Below are 26,389 nucleotides of genomic sequence, written 5' to 3' on the forward strand. Positions count from 1 at the left end.
GAGAAGACTAAAAGGGACATTTATCAACATAATGCACATTATTGCTGCTGCTTGACATATATATTTTTTTCTGGAAGCATAATCTGTTTAACTTTGAATTACAAGAACATTAACATTTGTTAGCCTCTCATATCTAAAAATCATATTAAAACGAATGTAAAACCTATTATTTATTTAGATTATATTTAATGAAAGTGTAGAAGTCTGTAGCAAATATAACTGTGACTCAATGAAGGCCCATTTTTATCACTACGGTGATTTGCTCTTTTATTGATAATGTTCCGTGTTCCTACACTTGGAAATCTAATGTACCTTTTGTGTAATGTAAGTGTCCTATCCCAGGCTTGCAGGTGATCTAGGTTGTATTGCTTCTTCCATGCAGGGCTCTGAATGTGTCTGTGCAGATGGTAGTGTGGCCACAGCGTGCACGAGGCAGAACAGCCTGTGTAGTCCATCACCATGTTTGAACAATTCCACCTGTGTGTCCAGGGGAAATGATTACATCTGCAGGTAAGAGGGAGATCTAATAATGGGAACATCATAGTCTCTTCCTGAAGATGATTCGCGTTTCTTATGAATGCGTCTCCCTCTGAGAATGAATAAAAATTAGATTTTTTTTCCACCTTTTGATGTGAGCAGGATTTAAAGTTGTCTTAAAAGCTCTAGGAAGTCATTGTTGAGAGTTGAAACAGAGACTTAAATGCTTTTCCTATGAAAACGTTTCCATTTCATGCCATTCATTTCATTTGTTTTGCATCTGCCATCTTTCAAGATATCCAGATATTAAACTGTACCAGACCACAAAACAGATAAACTGGTTTAATTTGTTTATCAGATAAAAACTCTCACACAAAAAATTTGACTAAATAAGAACCAAATATAATACAAATATAGGGAAGTGTATATTTGGCATATTATACAGTATAGTTCATTTGATTCACATTAGAGCTTGATTTGGTAATGATATGCTAACATCACCCATTTCAGAAAATGGGTAAAAAATGGTAACCTGATTAGCGGCACGCCCGTGTCTTTATCAGAATCAGATCATGCGGAAAACTGAATTAGAATCCCAGAAATCTCGTATAAAGAAACAACACAGCATTGCTTGTTAGTGCTTAAAGCTCAAGGTGAATTGATTTTGATGACACTGACCGCCTCTCAACAGATGTCTGAGTGGGTTTTCTGGGAAGAATTGTGAAGAAATAATTGACTACTGCAGTCTGCTCAATATCAGCTGCCTAAATGAGGGATTGTGCTTGAGTGTAATTGGCGGATATCAGGTAAGTAATTCAATGTTTCAGTCATAATGAAATGCAATAAAGCCCACGAAATATGACTCATGACACATACAGAGTCGACACAGCGTGAACTCATTCATAAGTGTAGTTATGATTCATAAAATAAATGTTCTGTTTCGGTAGTAAGATTTTTTTTTTAATCTTTCTTGTGATAAAAACATGGGAGTGGTCCATTCTCCGTTATTGCATTTGATCATTTCCAGAGTAATATTGGTCTAAATGGTGTATTGTAACCTTTTGCACTTTTCAGAAATTTGAGCATGTTGACCTTTCTGTGAATCTGTTTGGTGTGTGGCTTCTTTGTTAGCGAGTATTCGTTTTTAGACTATAAAATCTGCTTTAATGATGCAACAGTTATGCACTGGATTGATTTTAATGATGAATGCTTCAGAATGGCAATGATTGCGTGATATTCTTACAGTTGTCCCTGAATATAAAGTGCATGCAGTACAAATACAGAGATAAGACCTGGTTTAAACATGTTTAAATGTTTGGGTTTTTTTCTAATGTTGTCTATGTGACAATGAACACAAAGAGAATTACAGAAACATCAGTGGTAGTTGTGTCTACAGAAAGCAGTAATCCAATTCTAAGTCATTAAATCCCGGTGTATATGTGGAAGCTTTGTTCAGACTGACAGGTCCTGGTCTAATTTGCCTCCCAGTTTCTCAGTCTTGTCAAATGTCTGCATTTTTTACAACACCTGAGAGTGCTCTGTAATGCCCCATAGCTCCTAATTATTCTCCATCAGTCTTGTTCCATTAGACCACTGATAGGGTTCTTTATCTACGATCTACTTTTAGATGCTTTATGTTGGTGCACTTTTGGTCAGACATAGTCAAAAATTGTTGCTAACTGCAAGTGCAAGTTTTTCTTTTAATATTTTCTTATATTTTTGTGACTTTTGGGGTTTTAATGTGAATAAATATTTACTGTGGGTAGTAATAAATTGGTTAGTGTGTCATGTAGAAGCTCCATATGCACAACTAGAGATCACATACAATCGTTTTAATGCTATAGAGAGTAGTGTTTGTGTTTTTTCTCTTTGTAACACCTCGTGTTTGTGACAAAGAAACATTTAGAAAGAAACCCTGTTTTAGCCTATTTGGATCAGATTCTTCTTATTGTCCATCCAGGATTTTAGTCTTCACAACTGCATAATTGAATTTGCGTTAATGAAAAGGCAAAAAAAAAGTACTGTGAATTTTTATTTAAAGCTGTTCGCTGTGTTCTGACTGTCAAAAATTATATTCGTCTCCATTATATTGTGGTGATGGTAGAAATCTTGAGGTTGGAAACGTCTCAAAGCCAATTAAACCATCTTCAATATCTCTCGAAGTAGTTTTTGGTGAACTGAAATTTATTTGAAGCTGTGATTTATTCATTCCTCTCCAGGCTCAAAATGTGCACGATTCAATGATTTCTCTCTAATACAGTGTGCTCTGTATGATACATTTTGTTATAGGTTGATGTATACTTTACTCTATCACTGATCTTATGAATAATTTTCTGCATTCCTGCAGTGTGTTTGTGCCCCAGGTTGGGTTGGAGAATATTGTCAATATGTGGGTGATGCCTGTCAGATAAAGCCAAACAGCTGTTTGAATGGGGCAACATGCATTGCAACAAATCAGCCAACATCTCCCCCTCAGTACACCTGCAAATGTCCGCTTGGCTTTACAGGTGAGATATCTTTGTTTTATTATCTCTTTTTGTTCCTTTTCAGTGAGTCTGTCCATCTGTCTCCTGGCAACATGTCTCAGGATATGGGCTAATTTGTACACACAGTTGTGGAATGCCGGTTATGGGATGAGGAATGACTGATTCCTTAACCTTAATGTTTGGGGAAAATCTGTTGTAAAACTGGCAGAGGCTGACAGATACATGCTGTTGACATTTCTTGACATCTTGTTATATAAGCACCAGCTAAAGTCAAGACACACACAAAGCCACGGAGTGCTGTCATTTTCGGAATATTTTACTGTTTTAAGACGGCGAATCCGCAGTCCACATGCAAGACATTTGACATGGAGCTTTCATGCTAAGAGCAAATCATAAATTATACATTTTGACTTTTGTTGGTGGTTTAAAGCAAAAGGCATAAAATCCATAAAGAACTTATGAGATGTTCATGTATTCCATTAAAAGTACATAACTGGTATCATGCTTGAATGTCGTCTATAGTGACAGAAAATGTTTTTTTTCTTCTGTTTTTGTTGTTTTTTTCTCATTAACTGGCAAGTGTCCATTAAAATTTTATGTTGCATAAACCGCTTTGAAAGGGAAATCTATTCTCCACTGTCACTTTGTCATAGAAACAATGCATTATGCATAGCTAACAGAAAAAGACATACAAACGTGGTCAAGGTGTTCATGAAGAGTTCAGACATCAGTCAGTCATGTTACATATTTGTAGACACACAATGTTAACTCAACCTTAAATCCATAGCTAGATCCCCAAACACAAACAAACCTCATGAGAATATGTTCTTGATCTTTCTGTGGAACATTTTAAAAATGTAAATCCATAAATCAGCCATATGCTAATATCCACGCAGCTTCCATGATACAATCTCGAAACAGTCCCCCTGCCTTGGCACATAGCAGGGTTAACATTGTAGTTCTGTTATAGACGTCTAATGCTGTAATTTCTTTTTCAAGAATCTGATTTGATTAATATCTCAAAAGACCGAACCACAGCTGGCTCAAGGGCTGCTGTTCCATAGCTGACCTCTGACCTCCTCGGGGAGGAGAACAAAAATAAAAAACAAAGAAAACATCCCTGGGGTGACCTGTACATTTTATATTTGTGGTAGTAGTATTAGTACCATTTGTTCTCAATCTGCTGCACTACCTGACGTAGCCTAGAGGGAAAACTTTTTCACTTTGTCTAGAGAAGCACAAAACTAGCAACTACCGCTAAGAGCATAAGTGTTCTTGTCTCCCAAGTGGAAATTAATACTATGATATCTAATTCAGGCCAGGGATTGGTGGTGAATCACAAGCCAAGCACAGATTTAAAGCAAAATCCAGTAATATTTGTGATATGACTTTTGTATTTGTTTTACCTTGAAGCTTATTTATCAGCGGCCTCGCCTGCTCGACATTTCTACGGCCTGCTGCTGATTGCGTTTAATCCAAGTAATCTGGCAAACTGCTTCCTAATTAGCTGCCAGCTCGGAACATGGGCGAAACTTGTTAAGCTATCAGCGACAGTGGTTGAATAAACAATGCAGAGGCACGAAAAAACAAAAGGAGCAGTTGTAGGAAAGAAGATTAACCCTTTTTTATTTACCATGCTTAAAAAGGTTGAGCAAATTCACAGAGACAGACAAAATGTGATTAGAAGTTGTATTCTTTATCTCGGTCACAGCTGCCATTGTACTCCATAGCAGAAGATCATGTTTGAAGAATTGTTTATCTAAACAGTTCAATCTGCCGAAGAAAGAAAGACTCTTTTCATCTCTTTTTCGGTTGCATTTCTCGGTTCACTGTATCATGCTTTTATATGATTAGCAAACCATCACAGTGATACAAAATATACACAGCTCTGTTTAGACCTAGTTACATTATTTAAGACGTTCATCGACACAAAAATGGAATGACACAGATTGTCATCACTGCCAAACATTGCGTTTACTGTAATGGTTGTAATGGTACAGCTCTGAATTGTTCCTCTGTTGTTTTATTACTTAAACAGCCAGCACATGTGATTTTTTTCCAATCCGGTGCACTCAGGTTTTGGCCTATAGCACGTTTCACAATCTAGCCTTAAGTCCTGACACACTCAGCTGTCAGTCAGATAAGCCCTTACATAGCACTACATGAACACGTTTCGCCCCCCTCCCCGTTCAAAGCTGAAATCTGTTGCCACTTCAGTAATGGAAAATTGTCTCTTACACCATGGCACTTCTTAGTGACTGATAGAATTCATCATTTTCTGGCATCTCAGGACTTTTGCACTGGAATTTCTACCCATGCAGGATAGGAAGCCCAATTTAATTTCAAGCTTCGCCCTGAAATCCCACTGTACTCATCATAGATTATAACTTAGGATACATTACTCAACCCCGGCATCCAGGTTTCCTTGTGGAAAGCTTTATTTTTCACATTTATGTGGACTCTTATGTATTTTTAATTAACTATAAGGTTAGATGCTAGTATTTTTTTTATTATATTGAAAAAGTTCAGAATCTCCAAAAGATTCAGGACTGTGCATTTAGAAAACTGTGAAATGTGGATATTTTTTTTTAATTTTTACATTTTTTGAAACAGTTGCTATATATTGGATAACACTATTTTTTGTCCTATAAATCTCAACAATCCACATCATTAAATATTCATTAAAAAGCTGTATAATTGATTTTACTTACAGCCAGACAGGATTTTAGCTGTTTTCCAGATTTTAGTAGGACAAATTTGTATAATTTGCTGTTGCACTGCATAGCATTTTTTTTATATATAATGACCTGTACCATCAGCCGTGCAGATGTTATCAATCATAGTGTTTGTGCCGTAGCACGAGGTTGCCGCTGTCAAGGAGGGACTTTCACTACATGTCATTGCACCTCTGTTATTGATGACAGGACTTTTTAAATTAATAACCTGCACGGGAAAGCATCCACCCCCAATCACAGCAGTGGAACTAGCAGCTGCTGAGGCAGCTGAGCACCAAGCAAATCTCTTCTAAGGCAACCTCCGTCCCACACATCATCTGCTTTTTTTCAGACAGAGCTTGTCATTAAATGTCCATTTTCTTAACAAGAAACTGAGCCCATGCTATCAAGCGCCTGTTTTCTCTTGTGCATGTACTTGGCCTCACCACTTGACTCCTAGAGCATCTTAATAGGTGAATGTTTGCAACCTAATTATTATTTCAGCAGAAATGGTTTAAAACAGTTTCAGGCAACTCTTTAAAAAAATTGGGGGGAAATTTGCTCATTCATTTTCTTGCCGAAGGTCTAAAGAGAAGATTGATATTATTGTCATATCTGTACACTAAGTCTGAAGCTAAAGCCAGCAGCCAATTAATCCAGCTTAGCATAAAAAAAACAAATAAACAAATAAACAAACAAACAAAAAAACACATCTGCCCACCAGCATCTGTCTGGCACAGTCACAGTGATAACAAGACTCCCGGTTGTCAATGCCGAGTTGAAAAAATAGAGCAGCACATAAGCCCCTAGTCGGGGTTTTTACTTTTTTTCCACAGAGCAAACACTGTAAATATGCATTAATTAGTGTGTTTTTAGACAGAAGCAGGTTAGCAGTATCCCCCTGCTTTCAGTCTTATGCTAGGCTGACTCATTCAGGAAAAGAGTGCTGCATTTTAACAATTCACACGAAAGATGAACTGTAATATGTTGGGGTGCAGAGGTCGGGACTGTGTGAAAATAGTGTGGCGATATATAATGCTGCTTATTACATCTAAAACCTCTTTCCCCAGGAACAAACTGTGAGACTGAGATCAATGAGTGTGACTCCAGACCTTGTCAGCACAATGGCAAGTGCTGTGACTTGCTAGGAGACTACAGTTGCCAATGTCCTACAGGTATGTGCTACATCCAAAACTAGACCTTATTGTAGTAAAGATGTAGGTAATTTATGTTTACTGTATCCTTGGCTCGAGAAAGCACGCCATTTGGTGGTTCTGGTGGGATGAGCCAGAGACATTGATCATGTCGACACTCTGGATTGAGGCATAAATGAGGCCATGATGTTGTGTAACTTCCCAAATGATATGGAGTTACAAAGTATAACTTGCAGGTCCAAAAAAAGAAAAAAAGGAATTAAACATCACGTTTGGGGTGAAGTCACTTTAAAAATATGTATATATATATATATAGTTATGTATTTATTGTTACCTGTTTAAAATCAGATTTACTGGTGCCTCTTTTCATGTGTCTCCCTAATCATCAAGGTAGTCTGCACGATCACCATCAAAAACAACTCAAAATAGGATTTTTAACACTGATACAGATCTTTGGTGATTTAAAAAAATCTGATATATTAGCTGATATATTTTCTGTATAACTTGAAAGATGAACAGACTTCACCTTTCAAAGTTTGTTATGTGTTGTGATTTTAGAAATCCTGACTAAGATAGTATAACAGTACAGTTTAAAAGTAATCATGGTGTATTGTCATAAAAAAATCGTAGATTAGTCATTTACACTCAAGTTCCAAACAGGTGTTGCCAACATGGAAGTTGCCCCCTGCTGGACAAACTGTGCAAAATCAACAGTCATAACATGGTTGAAGGGTGTTTCTCCTGTCTCTTTTGCGCCGATGTATCGGTATTAGCATTTGGCTATAATCATTAATAATCAAAAAAAAACACGTTGAAAGTTAGTGGGAAAAAAGATTATCATAACACCATCAGCAAAATGTTGTTTGTGTATTTTTTTTTAATTATACCTGTATATATCACGTTCCCTCAACCTTTTTCACGCTTTTGTACCACCAACCTCACCCCTATGGGAGTTCTGTCCCCCACCAGGGAGCTTACCTGGGAACCGAAGGTGATTAACTTTTGCCAGCAGGGTCTCTGGGCTGTGACACATCCCAACCAAAGAAATTAGGCTGAATTTAGCATGACTTCTTTTATCACATGAAAATATACATATGTATATATTTTTAGTTATATCCTGCTTACAAAGATACTTATTTTTTTCCAAGTGCTATGTTTTTATTTTATTAATCTCCTTGTTTATAGTAGTCACAGCATGCGACTGATCACAACATGCTCTGCTGAGCCAGATAGAGGAAACAAGGCACAGCCAGCATCTTTGTCACCTTATTTGCAGGATCAGTTTACACTCTTGGCCTGTGATTGACAGCTGAGAAAAAATACCAAACTCATTGCCAGAGCTCATGAATGGAACTGCAATGCTCAAATATTATACTCTGAAATTCACATTAATATAATTTTTCTGTAATTGCTTATTGTGCCTCACCGGCTGAGTCTGAATTTACATTCACTGAATGGTAACTGATGGACGACTCACGGGAGCTTTCTGTTGTTGGCACGGCACAGTTTCTGTGTCTGGCAGTTGCTTTTGCCCACTTTACTGGAACATTTCACTGCATATACAGACCCGAGACATGGTGGGCAGAGCATCTTTGTGTCCAGGTGACGTTTTTCTCGCAAGAATTTGCTACTGTTATTTTTAGCTGTTGTAGACTCTTGGGGGAAATGTAACACTCATGGTAATGAAACTCTGTTTGTTCACTCTTGTTCAATTAAACATTAAAGCACAGCACCAGTGTTAATGACACACAGGTCACAGAGTCTGTTCGCCTCATCAGTTGCTGAAGCAAGCCACATTAGAGTCACAATTTAAGGTGACATTCAGAGGTGGCATTGTATTTTTAGCAACTGATGAACTGCCAGTCCTTGAAGTATCAAAGGTACAACTCCCCATTGTCTAAGACTGTGAATGATACAGTAGCTTGGAGTATTATTCATTCATCCATTTCCTACACGACTTATTCTTTTAGAGGTGTTGAAGAGCAGAACACCTTTTATTTACTTTTTAATGACCACACACAAACTGGTGGAACTTGTAGAAGCACATGTATGCGATGAACATAACCACATACCCTAACCATAAAAAGCTTCATATATACACTGAATTAACTAAAGGTATTCAAATGCTTATTGACGCAAATATCTAATTAGTCAATCAGCAGCTCGATGCATTTAGGCATGTAAATATGGTCAAGAAAGTCCAAACTGAGCAATGGAGAACAAAGGTGATTTCAGTGACTTTGAAGTTGGCATGGTTGTTAGTGCCAGACGAGCTGGTCTGATTATTTCCGAAACTGCTGATCTACTGAGATTTTCCCACATTACTCTCTCTAGGGTTTCGAGAGAATGGTCCAAAACAGTGGAACTTTCCACTGAGCAGCAGTTCTCTGAGTGAAAATACCTCGTTGTTGTTAGATTAGAATGACCTGAATGCTTTGAGCTGATAGAAGGCCAGCAGTAACTCAAGTAACCGCTCATTATGACCAAAGGTTGTACCAAGCCAAAACCACCAACTAACCAAAAGAGCATCTCTGAACACAACATACCAAACTTAAACACAACAGCAGGAGACCACACTGGGTGCCACTCCTCTAAGTACAGGAAACTGAGACTACAGATAGCATGGATGGACTGTCAGAAATGAACAGCAGAATATTTTTAACATATCTGATGTGTCTCAATTTCTGCTGCATCACTTAGTTAGTAGAATTTTTCCATAAACCACATGTTGTAATGGTTTTAGGTGATATTTTCTTATTAGACTTTGGGCCATCTTAATACCAATTGAGCATTGTTTAAACACTATTGTTGCTGGCCATGTCTATCCGTTTTTGACCACAGCATACCATCTACTGATGGCTGCTTCCTACAGGAGTTCTCTATTCTCAAATGGCCTCCACTCGCATCACATCTTAATATCAGTATGGCTCAAATTATTGAGGAATGGTTTCCAGCGCCTTGTGAAACTATGCCACAAAGGATTAAGGCAGTTTTGAAGGCAAAAAGAGGTCCAGCCCAGTACAGCAAGGTGTAACTAATGAGGTGGCCGTTTAGTGTACTGCACGCATTAGATCATTATTATTAGAATTTTGTCAATTAAATTATTGCTTCTACTGTTACTATAAAAGACACAATTACTGACCCTTGCATCAAACCTTTAAAGCATAATGAAACTATGTTAACAAATATGAATTTCTTAAATATGGGAGAACACAGCACAGTGAGGTTCATCCTAGTCTCCACCACGCTGGTAGTCTTAATGAGAATCCTTAATTTCATTCTCTGACCACCAATTAAAAAAAGCAGAAAAAAATCCTATGAGCACTACTTAGAGTTGTATTTTTCTTTAGCTTTAGACATGACTGTCCTTTTCGGGGGATTACTGTAGTGTCTGAGCAGAGAGGGATGGGCTGATGGTTATATCATTGTTTGGACTGAGTGGGAACCTCCCACCACAGATGTCAAGTTGAATTGCACCCATGACACCCTATAGGGCTCAACAGTTACCGTGTCCCACCCCCGTTACACCTGCTCTGTGGGCCGAGCAAGACTGTACCCATCTACACCGGCCGGTCTGAATATTTAGGGACAAACATGTTTAAAATATCTGCCTCCGATAGCCGTAATTCCCCTTTTACTGTTGATATCAACACTATGTCAATATTGCACAATGTAGGCCTAATCCAAAAAGCTCTTAAACATGTAAGATGATTACAGAGCCGCTATAGTGTTGTTTGACAGCTTACGTAACGCACATATTTTCCTCTATCTCCTATTTTTAATATGAGATATCCATACTTTGCACACAAGCTGTTGTCTTTTCTTTTCCGCCGTTCCCATTAGTTGTTCTTTTCCGCAGCCTCTGAAACTGCCTCCGCAGCCTGCCATAATCCCTGATCATGAATCCCTAACTCCCTGAGTAAACTGGTACTAGATGTGGCCGCAGATCCATGGTAACAAAATTCCACAGGGCATACCCTGGCTTTCCAGCGTTGCTGCTAAATCTCATCTGTTATCTCAGTAAACCTAAGCCTCTTCCGCTCATATGCCTCATCTGCTGCATCTTCTTATGGTGAAGGGAGTCCTGCCATGTGAAAAAATAGCCCACAGACAGCTGGACCAGAGTACTAAGAAAAGTCTGGGTACATGGCTGAAATTATAAGCCACTGTAACTGTGACCTTTTTTTAAAGCACATCCTACTTTTGTCTATATTATATTGTTTAAACATAATAGAACAGCACATGTGTAATGTCAAAGTAATGCAGTATTCACTTGCTTCAAATATACTTAAAGGGTATCATCTTGTATCATCTTGCACAGCAAACGTCAGATATTATTCCTTATTACTCAACAAATGTTTCTTGTAGGAAAAAGGTCTGCTGTGATACAGTAAACCTTTTTTATCAGCCACAAAGTAAAGTATACAGATATACATTTCTCTCAACAGAGCAAAAAAGAGGAGGAAATGAAAGCGCATTACTAGTGTTCAGGTTTAAATTAAAAATTCAGAAGGCACATGGGGGGGTGGAGGACACTGAGCATCATCGACTGTGCTTCAAAATGGGGCCAATCCTCCAGCTGACCCACAATTGGGTCAGTTTTGCCCTTGTTTCTTAAATATATAGAGGAGCAGCCTTAATTCCATGACTTAAATTAGATACAGACTAGTGGCACTGATTTCAGGACTTCTGTTTTTTGTGGTCCAGCATTGCTCGAGTCAGATTGCATGTATTACATCTTTTCTTGCAGGTTTTCAAGGAAAGAGTTGTGAAGTTGACATAGATGCTTGTGCCCTGTCCAACAACACATGTCCACCAAATACTGAGTGTTTGGATCTCCCTGATGGGCTTGAGTATATCTGCTGTGTACCCTGTCCTCAGCACCTTCAGGTGTGTAAAAAAAATCTTGACGTGCTTTTTGTCCTCGTCTACTGTCTGCAAATATAAATAAGCTCAGTTCTCGGTTATATTATTTTGTGGCTTTGTTTCATTTTTTTATGCTAGACAAAGTTTTGGATATAACTGCAACATATCTCGACAAACTAAAAGGTGTGGGTTTCAGAGAGTCAGTATTTTTTCTGAAATGTTGACTGTTCTTTCATAATGGTTTTCTTTTATAAATAGAAGATTGACACTAAATGATAATCCCTAAACACAGCAATCATCTGATGTTGCAGCTGCGAAATATCAATCAGCTTTAACGGCAAGAAAGTTTTTATTAAATTCTTAACAGAAAAATCAAATGAAATTTTTCGCTGTGTGGAAAATAAAAACAATAAAAAGCAGAACAGAATAATGTTAACAGTGTAGTAAATGTTTGATTTTTAAAAAATGCAGTTTCCATATATAGTACATAAGAAATTATGTTGGAGGAAAGCAACGCTGGAATTGTCTTTGGCAGGTTTTTGGATTGTGTTTGGCATGAACAATGTGGGCACATTTACAGAACTGAAAAGGCCACCTGACTTAGATGTGTATGTTTGTATGTGTATATTATGTATGTGTGTATTTTTTTAAGCAGCCTAACATAAACAGAGAAAGTGCTTCAGATGACAGATGGAGATGATCGCTCACTGTGTAGCAATGCTTGTGTTGGCCCTTGTACAGAAGTGCCATGATGCCTGTATTATAGACCTTTGCACAAGCAAGCTCTTCCTCTGCCCCTTTGTTTTTCCCCGGTGGCATACACGCATCCACGTGCTAGCAGGTGTATTTTTTTTTCCTCTTGGGAGGTTTAGCCTTCAGTGACCATTGATCTTGTCTTGTATGACATGTAGCTGCTACATGGAATCCCGAGTGACCCCAGTATAAAGCATGAATCGGTATTCATGACTTTGTCATGTGGTTTTAATGAAGCTCATTTTCAGGGATCCAGGGGCAAGAAATGATTAGGGGAAAAAAGATGGTTATATTTTCTTTAATCTGAATAAGCTCAGCCCCATGTAAAACATCATACAAAATAAAAGAGTTTCCTTTTTGCATGTGTGGTTTCATGATGTGTGTATCTAAAAAAATCTATTTCCAATCAACAGCCTTGTGCCTTTGGAGGACGCTGTGTGTTAAATAACAGCAGTGCTTACCGATGCATCTGTACCCCTGGATGGTCTGGGCAGGACTGCCGCATAAATGTCAACGACTGTATTGAACATGGGTGTCAAAATGGAGGCACTTGTATGGATGAGATTGATGGTTACAGGTTAGTGTTCAAATCCTGATGGTCTTGGGGCTGTTCTGCCACCAGAATGTCAATGATTGTAAAAGCTGTTACATTTACTGTTCTTTTCCTTCAGGCTTGAAAGAATTCTTCTAACTCTATACACTATTAAGAGATTCTCTTTGATCTGTTGCTAGCTGCCTTTGTCCTAGAGGATACACGGGCATCTACTGTGAAGAGGACATTGATTACTGTGTTGACCACCGCTGCTCTGAACATGGTTTTTGTCTGGACCAGCAGTATAACTTCACCTGCCGTTGCATGCTTGGATTCGAAGGACCGCTTTGCGAAGTGGAAACAAATGAGTGCCACAGCCTCCCTTGTTTAAATGGTGCCACCTGTGTGGACCTAATCAGTGATTATCGGTGCCACTGTCCCCCAGGATTTGAGGGTATGAGACCATCTGATGTGAATGAAGTGCTGTTTACAGTCATTAATAGTACCAGTGACAGGAATATGAGATTCTGGAGCAGTTTTTAGTGTGCAAATGTTAATTATGGAACATATAATTAGCAAGTTTATCATAATTTTTAATGAGTAAAGCAATGAAATTAAAATTTTATATGCAGTCATGTTAAGGAGAAATTTTTGCAGTCCTGTGAAAAACTAAGTGCACCCTTACTGCATCCATGGAAATTAAGATGGTAAGTAACAGCAAGGCGATGAGGAGGAAATGCATTTGACTGACTGATCATTAGTAAGTGTGAACACCTCTATAATAATAGAAGGTTTGGCTTTCGCTTTTCTGGACCGTTCAGGTGTGCTAATGTCACAATCTTCCCAGGAGTGTGGGTGTCTAAACAAATTACCCCTAAGGTAAGATTATGCAATGCTTAGAGAAACTGCAAGAGCTACATCTCAGATTCTGCAGGTCTTAATTTGCATTTATAATATTGAAGTTAACGACAGTACAATAAGAAAAAGACTGAGTGATTACAGCTTGTTTGTAAGGTTTTACAGGACAATGCCTCTTTTCTCCAAAGAGAACATGGCAGTACATTTTAAGTCCAAAGTGGACATTTGTGCTGATAACCAAACACATATCAGCACTAACATCTCTTACCAACTGTCAGCACGGTGGTGGAAGGGTCATGAATTGGACTTGTTTTGTAGCCAAGGGACTTGGGCACTTTCCAGTCATTGAGTTGACAATGAACTCCTCTGTATTCCAGGGTATTCTAGAGTCAAATGTGAGGCCATCTGTCCGAGACCCAAAGCTTGACAGAAATTGGCTCATGCAGACAACAGGGCAGTGATCCCAAGCACATCAGCAAATCTGTGGCAGAAAGAAAAGAATCACTTAATCAAAGAATCAGCCATTTCTGCAGCTTTGTGTTAACAAGACCAGCAAACTGCCAAAACTTCAGCTTTAATAAAGTTGCCTAATAAAGTTGCCTCAAATGATGTACTTACTTTTTCACAGGACTTCTTTGAGTTTTCTTAATCTTTTCCCCCCACATGACTTTATCTATATATGGTCTACATCTTGCCACCTTCACCGAATTACCTTTATCCCACGTGTATCCTGTTCCATTCCAACTTTTCATTATATCGCCCAAGCACTGCAGAGTGAAAACAACCGTTAGCTAAATAACGAAAATGAAAAAGATTCGGAGTGTGAGGAAAAATCCTAGAAATACTCCTACAGAGTGTCAAACACACGCCTGATCACCTACATCAGAATTCCCTACAAAGGAGAGATTTGCAGCTTCTCATTTCAAGTTGTTGAATTGCACTTGTGCACTGGGGCTGCTGTCTCACATACTGCTGTTAGAAACCCTTGCTGTTAAGGGGCATCTGAAGAAATGCTACGTGCATGGCTTATTGGCTTTGCAACTGATGGTGCAGCTGCTGTGGTAGGTCAATAGAGAGGAGCAGCTAAACTCCTGTGTGAAAACATCAACCTTAACTTGACCGTCGTTCACTGCATCATTTGCTAGTTTGACATTCGGTTGGATCACCTGTATCTAAAGAGCAATACGAGAGATTAAGAATATCGCATCAGTGGTTTTATGTGGTTTTATAATCTGAACACTCTAACAGCTCTCAGAGTATACATCACTGTGGTCCCCGAATTATTTGCATAAAGAGATAAACAAACAAAAAATCACCTGGTGGGTTTTTATATTTAAATTTTAAAACTACTTCACCTATTACTTATTCAGTACCAACCTGATTTACAAGTGATGTGAATGTGTAAACAGTGGTGAATTAAAGTGTAATCAGGTAGTTTGGCTAAAGGGGCTGGTTTACTACTAAAGCAGGTATACAATATCTAGTAGAGAATGTATGTGGAGGTACAGTCAGCAGATACTTTAATTATCTGAGTACCTTACAGTGCATGATTAACGGATTGCCTATCAGTGTATGGGGTCATGATGGTGAAAGTACAATTACCTTTGGTATAGACAGCCGTGCAGATAGACGAGCAGTGCCCGAGGATGTCGGGCTGTTAGTTCTCTGAGCTCTCTGGCTCATGGAGAACTAAGAGGTCTGAAATATTGCCAGAGGCCAGACCTGGCAGAGCTTTAAATTTGTCAGTAAAAATCTTTAATCAATTCCGTTCCTAACTCTTGCCCTGAGGATACTAAAACCAGGGCTACAGCATTTATGCATTCACGCAAGCAGCAACATGCTGAACACATAATCATTCAATCACGTTTTGAGCCGCTAGAATCAGAAGTAATCAGCTGCCTCATGAAATAAAATCACATCTTCAATAAACCAGGTGCTGGTTTATTGATGTGATTCGAGGACAATAAGCAGAAATTTGTACTGCATATGTCCTGATTGTTGTTCTGGTTGCAAATATGAGTCACATGTTGGACTTCACTGGAATAATTGTTAAACTGGCAGGCTGACAGTCACATCTGTGGTAGATACATATTTAAAGTGTTGTTTTTGTCCTGTAATATTGAATAACCCCCCACCCCCCATAACCTGCAGGAAGGATCTGCTCTGAAAATGTAAATGATTGCTGGTCGCAGCCTTGTCTAAATGGAGGTTCATGTATGGATCTGATAAATGACTTCATTTGTCACTGTCCAACTGGTAAGTACCGTCTACTTGTGTATAACTAAGTATGTTTATAAAAATATCATGCTATTAATTTTCTGTATCGTTTACCATGGGAATAGCTGAAAAGTTGATTTCTTGCAGTTACATCCAACTTCTTTGTTTGCTTCTCACTTTTTTGTTTAAAATGCACAAAGATACCAGATACCTTTGTTCTTCAGAAAGTTTCAATGCAAGAAAAAGGTTCTACCTGAGGCAACTAGTAATAAATTGGTATTGCGGATTGGGGTTGCAAAAAATAACTAATAAAATAAAATAATTTACTTTTTATAACCACGGTTGAAACTGATTGCCGGTCAACCCAGAAAAAAGATACGGCCTTTCCTGTTTTGTAAAACACTGATTTGTCCACATATACAGTAATTCAGCTTCTGCTTACTGTAGTTGTGAGCTTGTTCTTTAATCAGGTTTTCCACATTTAGCATCTATTTATAACAAATGTTATAAGAAGGGTCCATAATCAGTCCATGAGAGAGGGAGGTGTTGTAGTCCTTCGAGAGCAGTGGTAATAAAATACTGATTCATTACTTGATTGCGCACATCAGAATGCCACAGCCAGGCCGCTTGGCATAACACGTCCAATGTCACATTGAACTGCAAACAACCACAATCTACAAAACAGGATTTACAGACAAATATTTGACAGTAAATCCCACAAAACATAGGTGCTGACCGGACAAGAAAAAACACTTTGGTGTCGAGCAGTAGGTCATTTTGCCCATTTTTTTCTTAATATATAAAATAGTAGAAGAGTTGTATACAATATGCAATTCAAGTCATTTTGGTTCAATTTTTTTTAAGCACCAAATCCCAACCACAGTTGCCTCAAGGCGCTGAATAAACAAATAAATAAACACATGTAGTTGAATTAAAAGTAACTTGAAACAACGCCTGTGTATTTTATGGCCTTATGGATATTAAAAAATGCATCACTGTAAATAATCTGATCTTATTATTTTCTGCCTTTTTCTCAAATTAGATTTTGGCAAAAACAGAACACCAATGTGTGAGTAATGGTTCCATTACGGTTATAATTTCACTGACGGATTTACAGACAGGTGCTTTTGATCACTTTATCCTGTGAGAAATTTAATTAGATAAATAATCTGTCAAATATACATGCTTCCTACTACAAAAAGCACACAGAAAGAATCAGACAAGATCTCCTGTCTGTGTTCAAGCCCATTCCTGCCACCTTGTCTTGTTTGGAGCTACAGTCCATCATATATGTGTTTTCCAGTTTTGCTTGAATTGGGTGGCAGTATTTTTTTTTTTCAAATGTATATGAAACAGAATTAGATTAGAAAAGTTTTAAAGATTATTCAATCAAGACTGCCCAGTCTTATAAATGTGTTGTTTTAGAGACAGAAAAAAAAGTTTAAGCTGCATCTGGATGGGTAAACACACACACTGATTGGCAGTTGTGCTCAGTTGTTGATCGCAGCTGGATTTCCTGGGGGATTCCCAAGTTCTGTGAAGATGATACTTGTTTAAGTCGGCAACTTCCCACATTCTGAAGATATAATATTTTAGTTAAGAAGAAATACCAAAATAATATTGCAACACAGCACTGACGTCTCGCTGTTCCAATTAAAAAAAAAAATGCACCAAATTCCAAGGAGTTGAGAATGTTGTAAAATAAACTAAGGTGTAAATGTGCAAGACCTAAACTGATTCATACAGATGCAGCTAGTTGCATTATTAACACCTAACATGAACTAAAGGCTAAATGGTGTTATGGCAGATTACCTGAATTGAATTGTGTATGCACTCAGTGGCCACTTTGTTGGATGTACCTTGCTAGTACCTCGGATCCTCTTTTGCTTTCAGAAGTCCCTTAGATCTTTGTGGCAGAGATTCAGAAAGGAAATATCCTTCATAGATTTTGGTCCATATTTACATTAAACCATTATAGCATCACACAACTGCTACAGATTTGTTGGCTGCACATCCATGGCCTAAGTCTCCCATTCTAAAAGATCTGATAGGTCCTATTGGATTTAAATCTAATGTCTGTGACATTTAAATACAACAAACTCATTCAAGAAAACAGTTTGAGATGATTTGAGCTTTTTGACATGATGTGTTATGCTGCTTGAAATAGCCATTAGAAGATGTAAACATTGTGACCATGAAGGGATGGATGTGGTCAGCAATAGAACTCAAATAGGCTGTTGCATTTAAAGATCATCAGTTGGTACTAAGGGGCCCAGTCAAGAAAATATTCCCTACACAACTGCCTACAAGGCAAAAATGGGTCCATGCTTATACTAAACTCTGACCCTATCATTTGAATGTCTGAACAGAAACTGACACTTAACAAACAGGGCAGTTCACACCGTATGAATTGTAGCCTCAGTTTCCCGTTATCAGCTCACAGGAGTGGGTCCCAGTGGATTGTGTGCTCAGTGAGGATCTTCTGCATACCTTGGTTCTAATGCATGGTTCTTTGGGTGACTTTGCCTGTCCTGGCAGCCTGGCCATTCACCTCTGTCCTCTGACATGAACAAGGCACTTTCACCAAGAGAACTGCCGCACTTTTTTGGACCATTCTCTTTGCCATGTTCAAAGTCATTTAATACACCTTTATTCTCGATTCTGATGTTCGATTTGATGTTCAGCAGCTCTTCTTGACTATGTCTACGCTCCTAAATGCATTGAATTCTTACCATGTAATTGATTGGCTAATTACATAGCTCTGAACAGTTATACCTAACAATGTGGCCAGAGAGTATAGTTGGTACTGTACCATGTTACCTAACAAGCAGATCATTAACGAAGGCTAAACCCAAAACCGATTTGTTGGAGGTGATGAACTACTCAATGTAAATGCGTGTTTCATTAGAATATCTTGTGGGTATGAATTTTGAAACCAGAAGAAATAACAAATTTTTTCCCCAATTTTTTATAATTTTTGTTAATTCATCTGAGGACTGAGCCACTAGTAGGTGTCAGAGAGGATAGGGAGTCCCACTTGGAGATGGTGACACTGTAAATGTGACATTCCTTCATGCAACATTAACCTCAGAGTGAACTGCATGCACAATTGGTTATTAAACACTTCTGAAACACTCTGTTGGAGGCAATAGCTGTCCATTAACTAGCCAAGGCAATACATAATTTAATGGGAAAAAGGGTAGTTGGAAGGTCATCAAATATCTGGATAGATGTGCTGGTGGAAAGTAAGCTGGTCTGGATTCAGGTTACAGTCTAAAGAAAGTGAAGTCCACTTCTAGCTTTACATGCATTACACAATCCAAGAGAACTGACGGCAACTTCACACAGATATTTGCGATGGAAATATGTCTAGACTAGCACTATCACATTTTTTCAGTATTACTCCATATTAGTTGGGCCCATATTAAAAGGTGACCTATTTTAAGACTCTTCCCATTCATGTTTATCTATTTTTGGAAATGTTTAATGCATATCAGTCTCCAAATCTGTCTGTGCTTTATTTGCAGCACTAGACATTGACAGAGGTATCTATCAGTGACATGCAGATGTGCGTGTGTAGGGGTAGATAATGTGATATAGATCAGTCCAGTGCGGTAGGTCCCTGTCAATGATTCACTCAATTAGCATACTGCATAGCAGGTAGATTGCAAGGAGAAAAATCAATACGTCCATTAATCTGCTGAATAAAAGCTGTCTTTATCTAATAAAACATACAGCCATAAAGGTGTGTTGGATTTTGTGTGTTTATGTATTCAATGCTTGTGCCTTGATTCCTCAAGGTTTTGCTGATTTTTGCTTTTGCATTGTTAAATCTGTTTCAGGGTTCAAGGGGAAAGATTGCTCTGTGGATATTGACCTTTGCTCATTTGGAATGTGCAGTGAACATACATTAAAATGCACCGAGACCAAGGATGGACAGAATTTCTCTTGCACATGTGAAAGAGGTGAGCAAGTCTTTTAACAGGTTAAAAGTAAGCACACAAATCTGTCTGCCTGCTTATTGGTCCAATTACAGTGAAAAAAATTGCATAAAAATGAAATTGTCTTCACTGATTCACTAGTAGACGATGCACCGTAAATTAAGCTTAATAAATGTCAGTTATCTGAAGACTGAAGATCATCACTTCATGCCTTACTTTACTGCACTAAGAAAGTTCTTCTTTTAGACCATATATTCAAATTTGCACCTACGCTGATGCATTATGTTTTTTAAGTTCCAAACAGTCTGATAAAAAATGCTGATTTTCAAAGGATAATGTCACAGTTTCTTAAAAAAAACAACTTAATTTTGTTTGTGTGTCAGTCAAATCTCTTGGATTCCCTTCCATGTGGATGTCACTGTTATCACAGCATGTCGCTGCCAGAAGTGACAGGGATAAGACAAGAGTAAGTGGAAGGGGCTTGATCTCTAAGATACTCTGAAGCTTGCCAGGGTTATCCAGGCTTCAGAGACTTGCAAGTCAGTAGCGTGTGTGAGTGTGGTACTGTGTGAGTACACACAGGGGGAATCATGCAGTTTTTTTTTCTTCTGGATGCAGTTAGGGTACTTGGAATAATAAACATTTGCTAGCCATACCAGTCATAATTCAGCCAACACTAGTCCTCAGCAGCACTACTATCTCTCCAAACGAATGGTTGTTACATAAAAGTCCATGTAACCTAATCAATAACCGTAACTTCATTACCCCCGTTGCATTTATGCTCGGCAGATGTCACAGTGAAGGATTGTGAGTGATTTCTTATGTAAATGCAAGCAACCTGCAGTTAGCTGCTCTCCCTAAAACACTTCTCAAGGGCAAGCTGTGAGATGCTGTTTTGTTTAGATATTTCTTGTCGACAGTCTTGGCATCCATATTATCTAATGCTGTTGAGCCTAAGGTGTTGTAAAACATGTTACTCATGCCCCTCACCATACTCACTATCCCACGCTGCCAACTTTTTGACCTAATATTTAGTACATACGCTAAAGCACACCCATCCGTGGTCTGAGAATGAACTCAGATTGGTCGATTTTGCATGCAAATGTGTAATTTCTATATGAATAAAATATGAAAGTTGATTGGGAAATGTTTCATTTTGCACTGGCATTACATTACGAGAGTTTAGTGAATGAAGTTATTTAACTCAGGATTATAGAACACAGCAGCTGGGTTTGTTTTCTTCTGCTTCTCTTTATTATAACCCTGTGACTTTTATTGTGCAAACTTATAAACTTCTTTTCCTGCAGTAAGACAGATTCCGTGTCCTTTTAATCTTAGCTAAATTTCTAATTGTGAAGGGCATCTTCAGACCGTTACATTTGGATAACTGTGTGTGGAACATTGTGTACACTCAAACAACTACTCTGTGACAGATAAGTGGGACATTAACCCACACACAGCTTGTGTAGCAAAAGAAATAATGTGCTTAAAACACTGGCATGTTTCCTTTCTGTAATGGCCCGCGTGAGTGTGCTTACATGTGTGCACTGATGCATGTTATTTGTTTTATGTGGTTCTCTTTGTGTATTGATTGACTTTGATCTTAAAAATCACTGGATTTGGCTTGTTTAATGTAATAAATCAGAAGGGCAATGACTGCCTCTTATTAAACATGATTAAATGATCCAGTGAGCTGAGTCTGCATGTGCCCAGCAAGTTCTTTGAATCAATACGAGCTTTGAAAACCAGCTTTTGTTTGTGAAAACAAAGTCATGCTGATCCTAATTGACTGAGAAATAAAACCAGGCGAAAAGGATTTCACTAACGCTTTTTTTTCTTTCTTTCTTTCTACATGTGCTGCAGGGTTTGGAGGGTCATTTTGTGAAGTAAATCTTAATGAGTGCGAGTCAAACCCATGTCAGAATGGTGGCATTTGCGTGGATGGCATTGACATGTATCAGTGCTTGTGCTCAGAGGGTAAGTTGTAATGCAATTATATGTCCCAATAGTCAAGATAATATGATTATATAGCTAATTCAGACTTTGTTGGTTTTTAAGTGGGCAGTCAAGCAATTGCAGCCCTAAAGTTATAACCATGGTTTAAATGAAATAGCTATTCAGAAACACTTTTACATTCTTTTCTTTTTTCCATTTGGAGGTCGTTTTCTTATTCTTAGGGATAAATGGGCAAGCAGAGATGAAAAGACATTGACTTATTTCCACTGCAGCTGTGATTCAAGTGATTCACGAAGCGAGGCTTTTTATTTTTTGCTACAAGGAAAACTCTTATAAAAGTATCCAGAAGACAAAATGAGGGTACCATTTGTGTACTTTACTGTAGACTGATACTTACTGTAAGACATAATACTTTGTTTAAACAGAGTTGAATGTGGTAAAGAGTTTTTCTTAATTGCTTTGTCACTTCTGCCTTTTTTAAAGTAGCCGAGCTCTAATTTCACAGTGATATCTACTTCAGTTTTAATTTCAGGAATCAAAACATCTGTAATAATTTACTGTATCTTGAATAATTTTAGCAATTGCAACACATATTTTTATCTACCTTACAACAGTTTCTCCAAAATTCTCATCTTATGAGCTCATTAATGCATGAAATGAATTGAACCACCCCCTCCAGATTCCTCTCCTCTGCACAAAAAATCTTTTCAGTATGTCAGAAGAATGCACGGTACATTCAGTAAGTTTATTGCTTTCAAGTGAACAGTGGAATTCTTGTGCATTGCAGTGCAGCGCAGACTCTTTTAGATATATTGAATCTGTCCTGAACAAAAATTAAATAACTAGTGTTATCCACACAGGCCTTCACGGAATCTGCAAGGACTCAATTCCAGCACAACTACATGAGATTATTGTTCCCTATCTCCTTTGTCAGGGTAGAATTTTGTGCAAAATTGAAATGAAGCTAATAGAGCTAAGAGCAGAATTCAATTAAAATCTGTGTAAAGGTACTCTCACCAACAGCCGATTTTTAACCATACAAAGCTGACTGCTAGCTTTACTCGGGATAATATTCAGTTAAACATTTTTAATCTCCTGGTTTGCAGTTCAAGGTTAGCAAGAATTTGCTTAGATTTCTCCGATCACATAAAATCATTCAATCAGAAATTGTCGCGTGTGTCATTAGTGTAAAAGAAATAAATCACACCTATTTTTCCTGTAATTTCTTGGTCCGGTTGACATCTTACCTGTGAGACATACCTCTGATTAATCTGTGATTGTGGGTGAAGCCTGTTATGCATTTTTAATGAAGTCGGGATAATTGTCAAATTTTATGACTTGGAGAGAGGTGGAAATTGGTTCCATGGTCAGTTTGAGAAATGATGAGAATTTGACCTGCACCGATGGTGCTGATAGCCAAGCATTAGTCATGGGGCTCCTGTAGCTGCAGTGTGTGACAGTGCTAATGATAGTCATTTTGTAGCGTGACCACATGGTGGAATATATTTATGAGGGACTAAAATGTCAGAAATTGGCAGCATTCACTTTTACATGATGACTTCAACCTTTTATTTTTTAAATATCAAATGTACTGAGATAACTCAGAATTAACCACCATGAAAAAAAATCATAATCAGGTAAGCACACAGAGTGAAAAAATACATCTTATTCCTTCAAATACAGACTGTGGCACAGTGTATTCTTTATCTTGTTAACTTGTGGAAAAAGTCATGTAAAATTAGATGAAAGCTATAAATTGCTTTGGGGTGTAATTTATTGGTAATTAGTATCTTTTCAAGTCTGGTGTTTACTGACATTCACACACCATATCTGATGTGAGATTTTTGCTTTTCTTTCCATACGAGGACTTAAGGGGCTGAACTGTGAAATCAACTATGATGAATGTGTCCATGGATACTGCACCAATAACTCCACATGTATTGACCTGGTTGCAGACTATGAGTGCATCTGTCCTGCGGGCTTTGCTGGCGAGTTATCTGTGTTATCATTTTCATAGTGGGCCTTGATGAACATAGCCTAGTTCAATGAATGTTAAACAGCTATAACCATTAAAATATCTGGCTTTACTAATGTAAGAGTGTATCTAATTGATAATTAAAAATCATCATGTATAAGCTGAGTATAGGAAAATGTATCTACATATAGAACATGGGTTACAGAATTCCAAAACAGCACTTTATCCTCTTAATAAGCACCATGATATATACAGTGAATTTGACAAAGTGCAAACATTTAAATTGCTTTGGGTAATTTCCCTAACTAATACATGTTCATTTAGTTTTTTAAAATTAAGATATTAATGAAACTTTCATTCGAACCCATATATGTTTAACAAAGAAAATCCAAACATATTTTTCAATAAACTATGTGTGCTTTCAGCGGTGAGAAAAAACTTGATAGACACTAAAAGTGCAAAGATATAGCAATTATACAGCAGTATCTCCCCTACTGACTTCATTACTAAAACACACACATCTCACTTTAATGGTCTTTCCTCGCTACAGTCAAATTCATTTGTGTGTCACCTTGTTGAGACGTGTCTGTATGTTTCCAGTCCTATCGTTCGTCATTATCTAGATAAATTAACAATCTTGTTAACAATGTTTACCTTTTCAGGTAAAAATTGTTCATTGTCCGACTCTCCATGTACACCAGACATCTGCAAAAATGGAGGAACCTGCTCCTACAGCTTGACTGGGGAAATGCAGTGCATTTGTCCAGCAGGTATTGAACGAGCCTTTTTAAACAGCAGAGTGGCATACATTTATTTAATCTTTGTTTTGACATATTGATCAGACGTACTCATTGCTCCAGTCATTAATCTATAAATGTTGAACAGTGGGCTTCATAAAAAATAGTATTAAGTTATTTAATCGATATAGCCACACTGAGCATCGCTTAACTAGACGCCTAGTCCCTTTTGTAACTTCAATCATTAGTGCACATTAAAACATATCAGCGTTGTAGTTTGCTGTGGAATAATCAACACATACTTTACCACTAATTGAATATCATTAGAAGCCAATATACACATATTCAGATTGGTGAAAAGGCTGACTGTATGTTTTTCTGTACTATTTCTGAAGTCTCTCTTTGGCTTTAGTGATTTATACGCTGACTGGTTGAATTATGTAAATCACCAAGGACTCAAAATCCTGGCAATGAGATATTTACATGAAATCACAATTCATGATTTTTGACAGATGTGGAACAGCTTACTGTACACAGCACATAGCATCAATCATGCCTTTGATCCCACCTCTTACAGGATACCTTGGCAAAGATTGCTCCTCATCGGTAAGCCAATGTGTGTCAAATCCCTGCGACCCCGAGGGAACTATCCTCTGTGAAAAGCTGGAAAATACTTATAGATGTGTGTGTCAACATGGGTACACTGGGCGGCACTGCAAAACACCTATAAACCACTGCGTTGATGGCCTGTGTCAACATGGTTCAGCGTGTGTCGATCTATCAGGAGGGTTCAAGTGTGATTGTTTACCAGGTGGGTTCATCACTCTGCAGGGGCTTGTTTCAGGTGGCGGCATTTCCTTGAATGAATCATGTATATAGCAGACACACTCCCAGTTTGAGCCTTTCACTTGTTCAGCTTTCTTCTCTGTGGGAGTCTAATCTCTTTGGCCTTAAGCAACAACACGTAACAGTCTTATGAAATGTGTAAGTCAAGGCTCAGTTCATCAGGTTGTGAGCTGACTTCAAAGCAGTGATGACGTTTAGGATTCCTCTTTGCCCACGTAGACTCCACAAGTCTTCCTTTAGCAATGTATCCCTTTGATAAAATACAAGTAAGCACATCCATTATTATAACATTAAATATTTCATATCAGAAATTCCAGTCATTAACAATAGCTGCACTTACTGTACCAGCAGTGGCCACAAAGAATTATTATAACAAACATTTAAACTGACTTTGTTGTCAACAGCCTCCAGATTACACTGATAATTCTGGTACTTAGTAAAATGTTAATAAAATAGGACAATCTTTGCAAATTGTTTAGAAATGCTAAAACGATTTCATTAGCAATCATCTCTCGTCTACCTACAACAGCACAAATAACTACTTTCCTTCTCTAAGAAGTTCTTTCGTAGCTTTAAGTGAACAGTGTGGAAGGCACTGAGTGTTCATTGCTTGTATGAAGTGCTGTGTTTTCATTTGAAAGTAAAACCAGTAAAAAAAACAGAAGAAAATTGTAGTTATAAAAAGCCTCAAACCAAACATGACAAACATCTTACATTTTTAATGCATGTTGATTTTATGCTTAAAAGGTGCACTTTGGGGTTTTCTTGTAAAAAGGCTTATGTTTTCATTAATTATTTCTCCTATAACACTGCAACAATAACCGCATCTCTTCCCTTAACATGAAACACAAAGACATTTTGGAATTTTATTTAACCC

At 37.9% G+C, this 26,389-nt stretch overlaps 1 protein-coding gene across 1 annotated transcript in view; it reads left to right on the forward strand.

Annotated features, from left to right (window-relative positions):
* The window catches only part of eys (eyes shut homolog), a 158,268-nt gene that overhangs the window by 7,407 nt on the left and 124,472 nt on the right, over nt 1–26,389 (forward strand). Inside the window, exons 4-15 of the mRNA XM_039621642.1 lie at nt 383–510; nt 1,169–1,283; nt 2,825–2,984; nt 6,748–6,852; nt 11,582–11,721; nt 12,864–13,027; nt 13,183–13,436; nt 15,992–16,096; nt 19,900–20,022; nt 21,862–21,975; nt 24,592–24,699; nt 25,244–25,477. Of these exons, the coding sequence (XP_039477576.1) occupies nt 383–510; nt 1,169–1,283; nt 2,825–2,984; nt 6,748–6,852; nt 11,582–11,721; nt 12,864–13,027; nt 13,183–13,436; nt 15,992–16,096; nt 19,900–20,022; nt 21,862–21,975; nt 24,592–24,699; nt 25,244–25,477 (1,750 nt within the window). The remainder of the gene's footprint in view (nt 1–382; nt 511–1,168; nt 1,284–2,824; nt 2,985–6,747; nt 6,853–11,581; nt 11,722–12,863; nt 13,028–13,182; nt 13,437–15,991; nt 16,097–19,899; nt 20,023–21,861; nt 21,976–24,591; nt 24,700–25,243; nt 25,478–26,389) is intronic.

The sequence above is a fragment of the Oreochromis aureus genome, linkage group 13 (assembly GCF_013358895.1).
Source record: "Oreochromis aureus strain Israel breed Guangdong linkage group 13, ZZ_aureus, whole genome shotgun sequence".
NCBI classification, from domain to species: domain Eukaryota; kingdom Metazoa; phylum Chordata; class Actinopteri; order Cichliformes; family Cichlidae; genus Oreochromis; species Oreochromis aureus.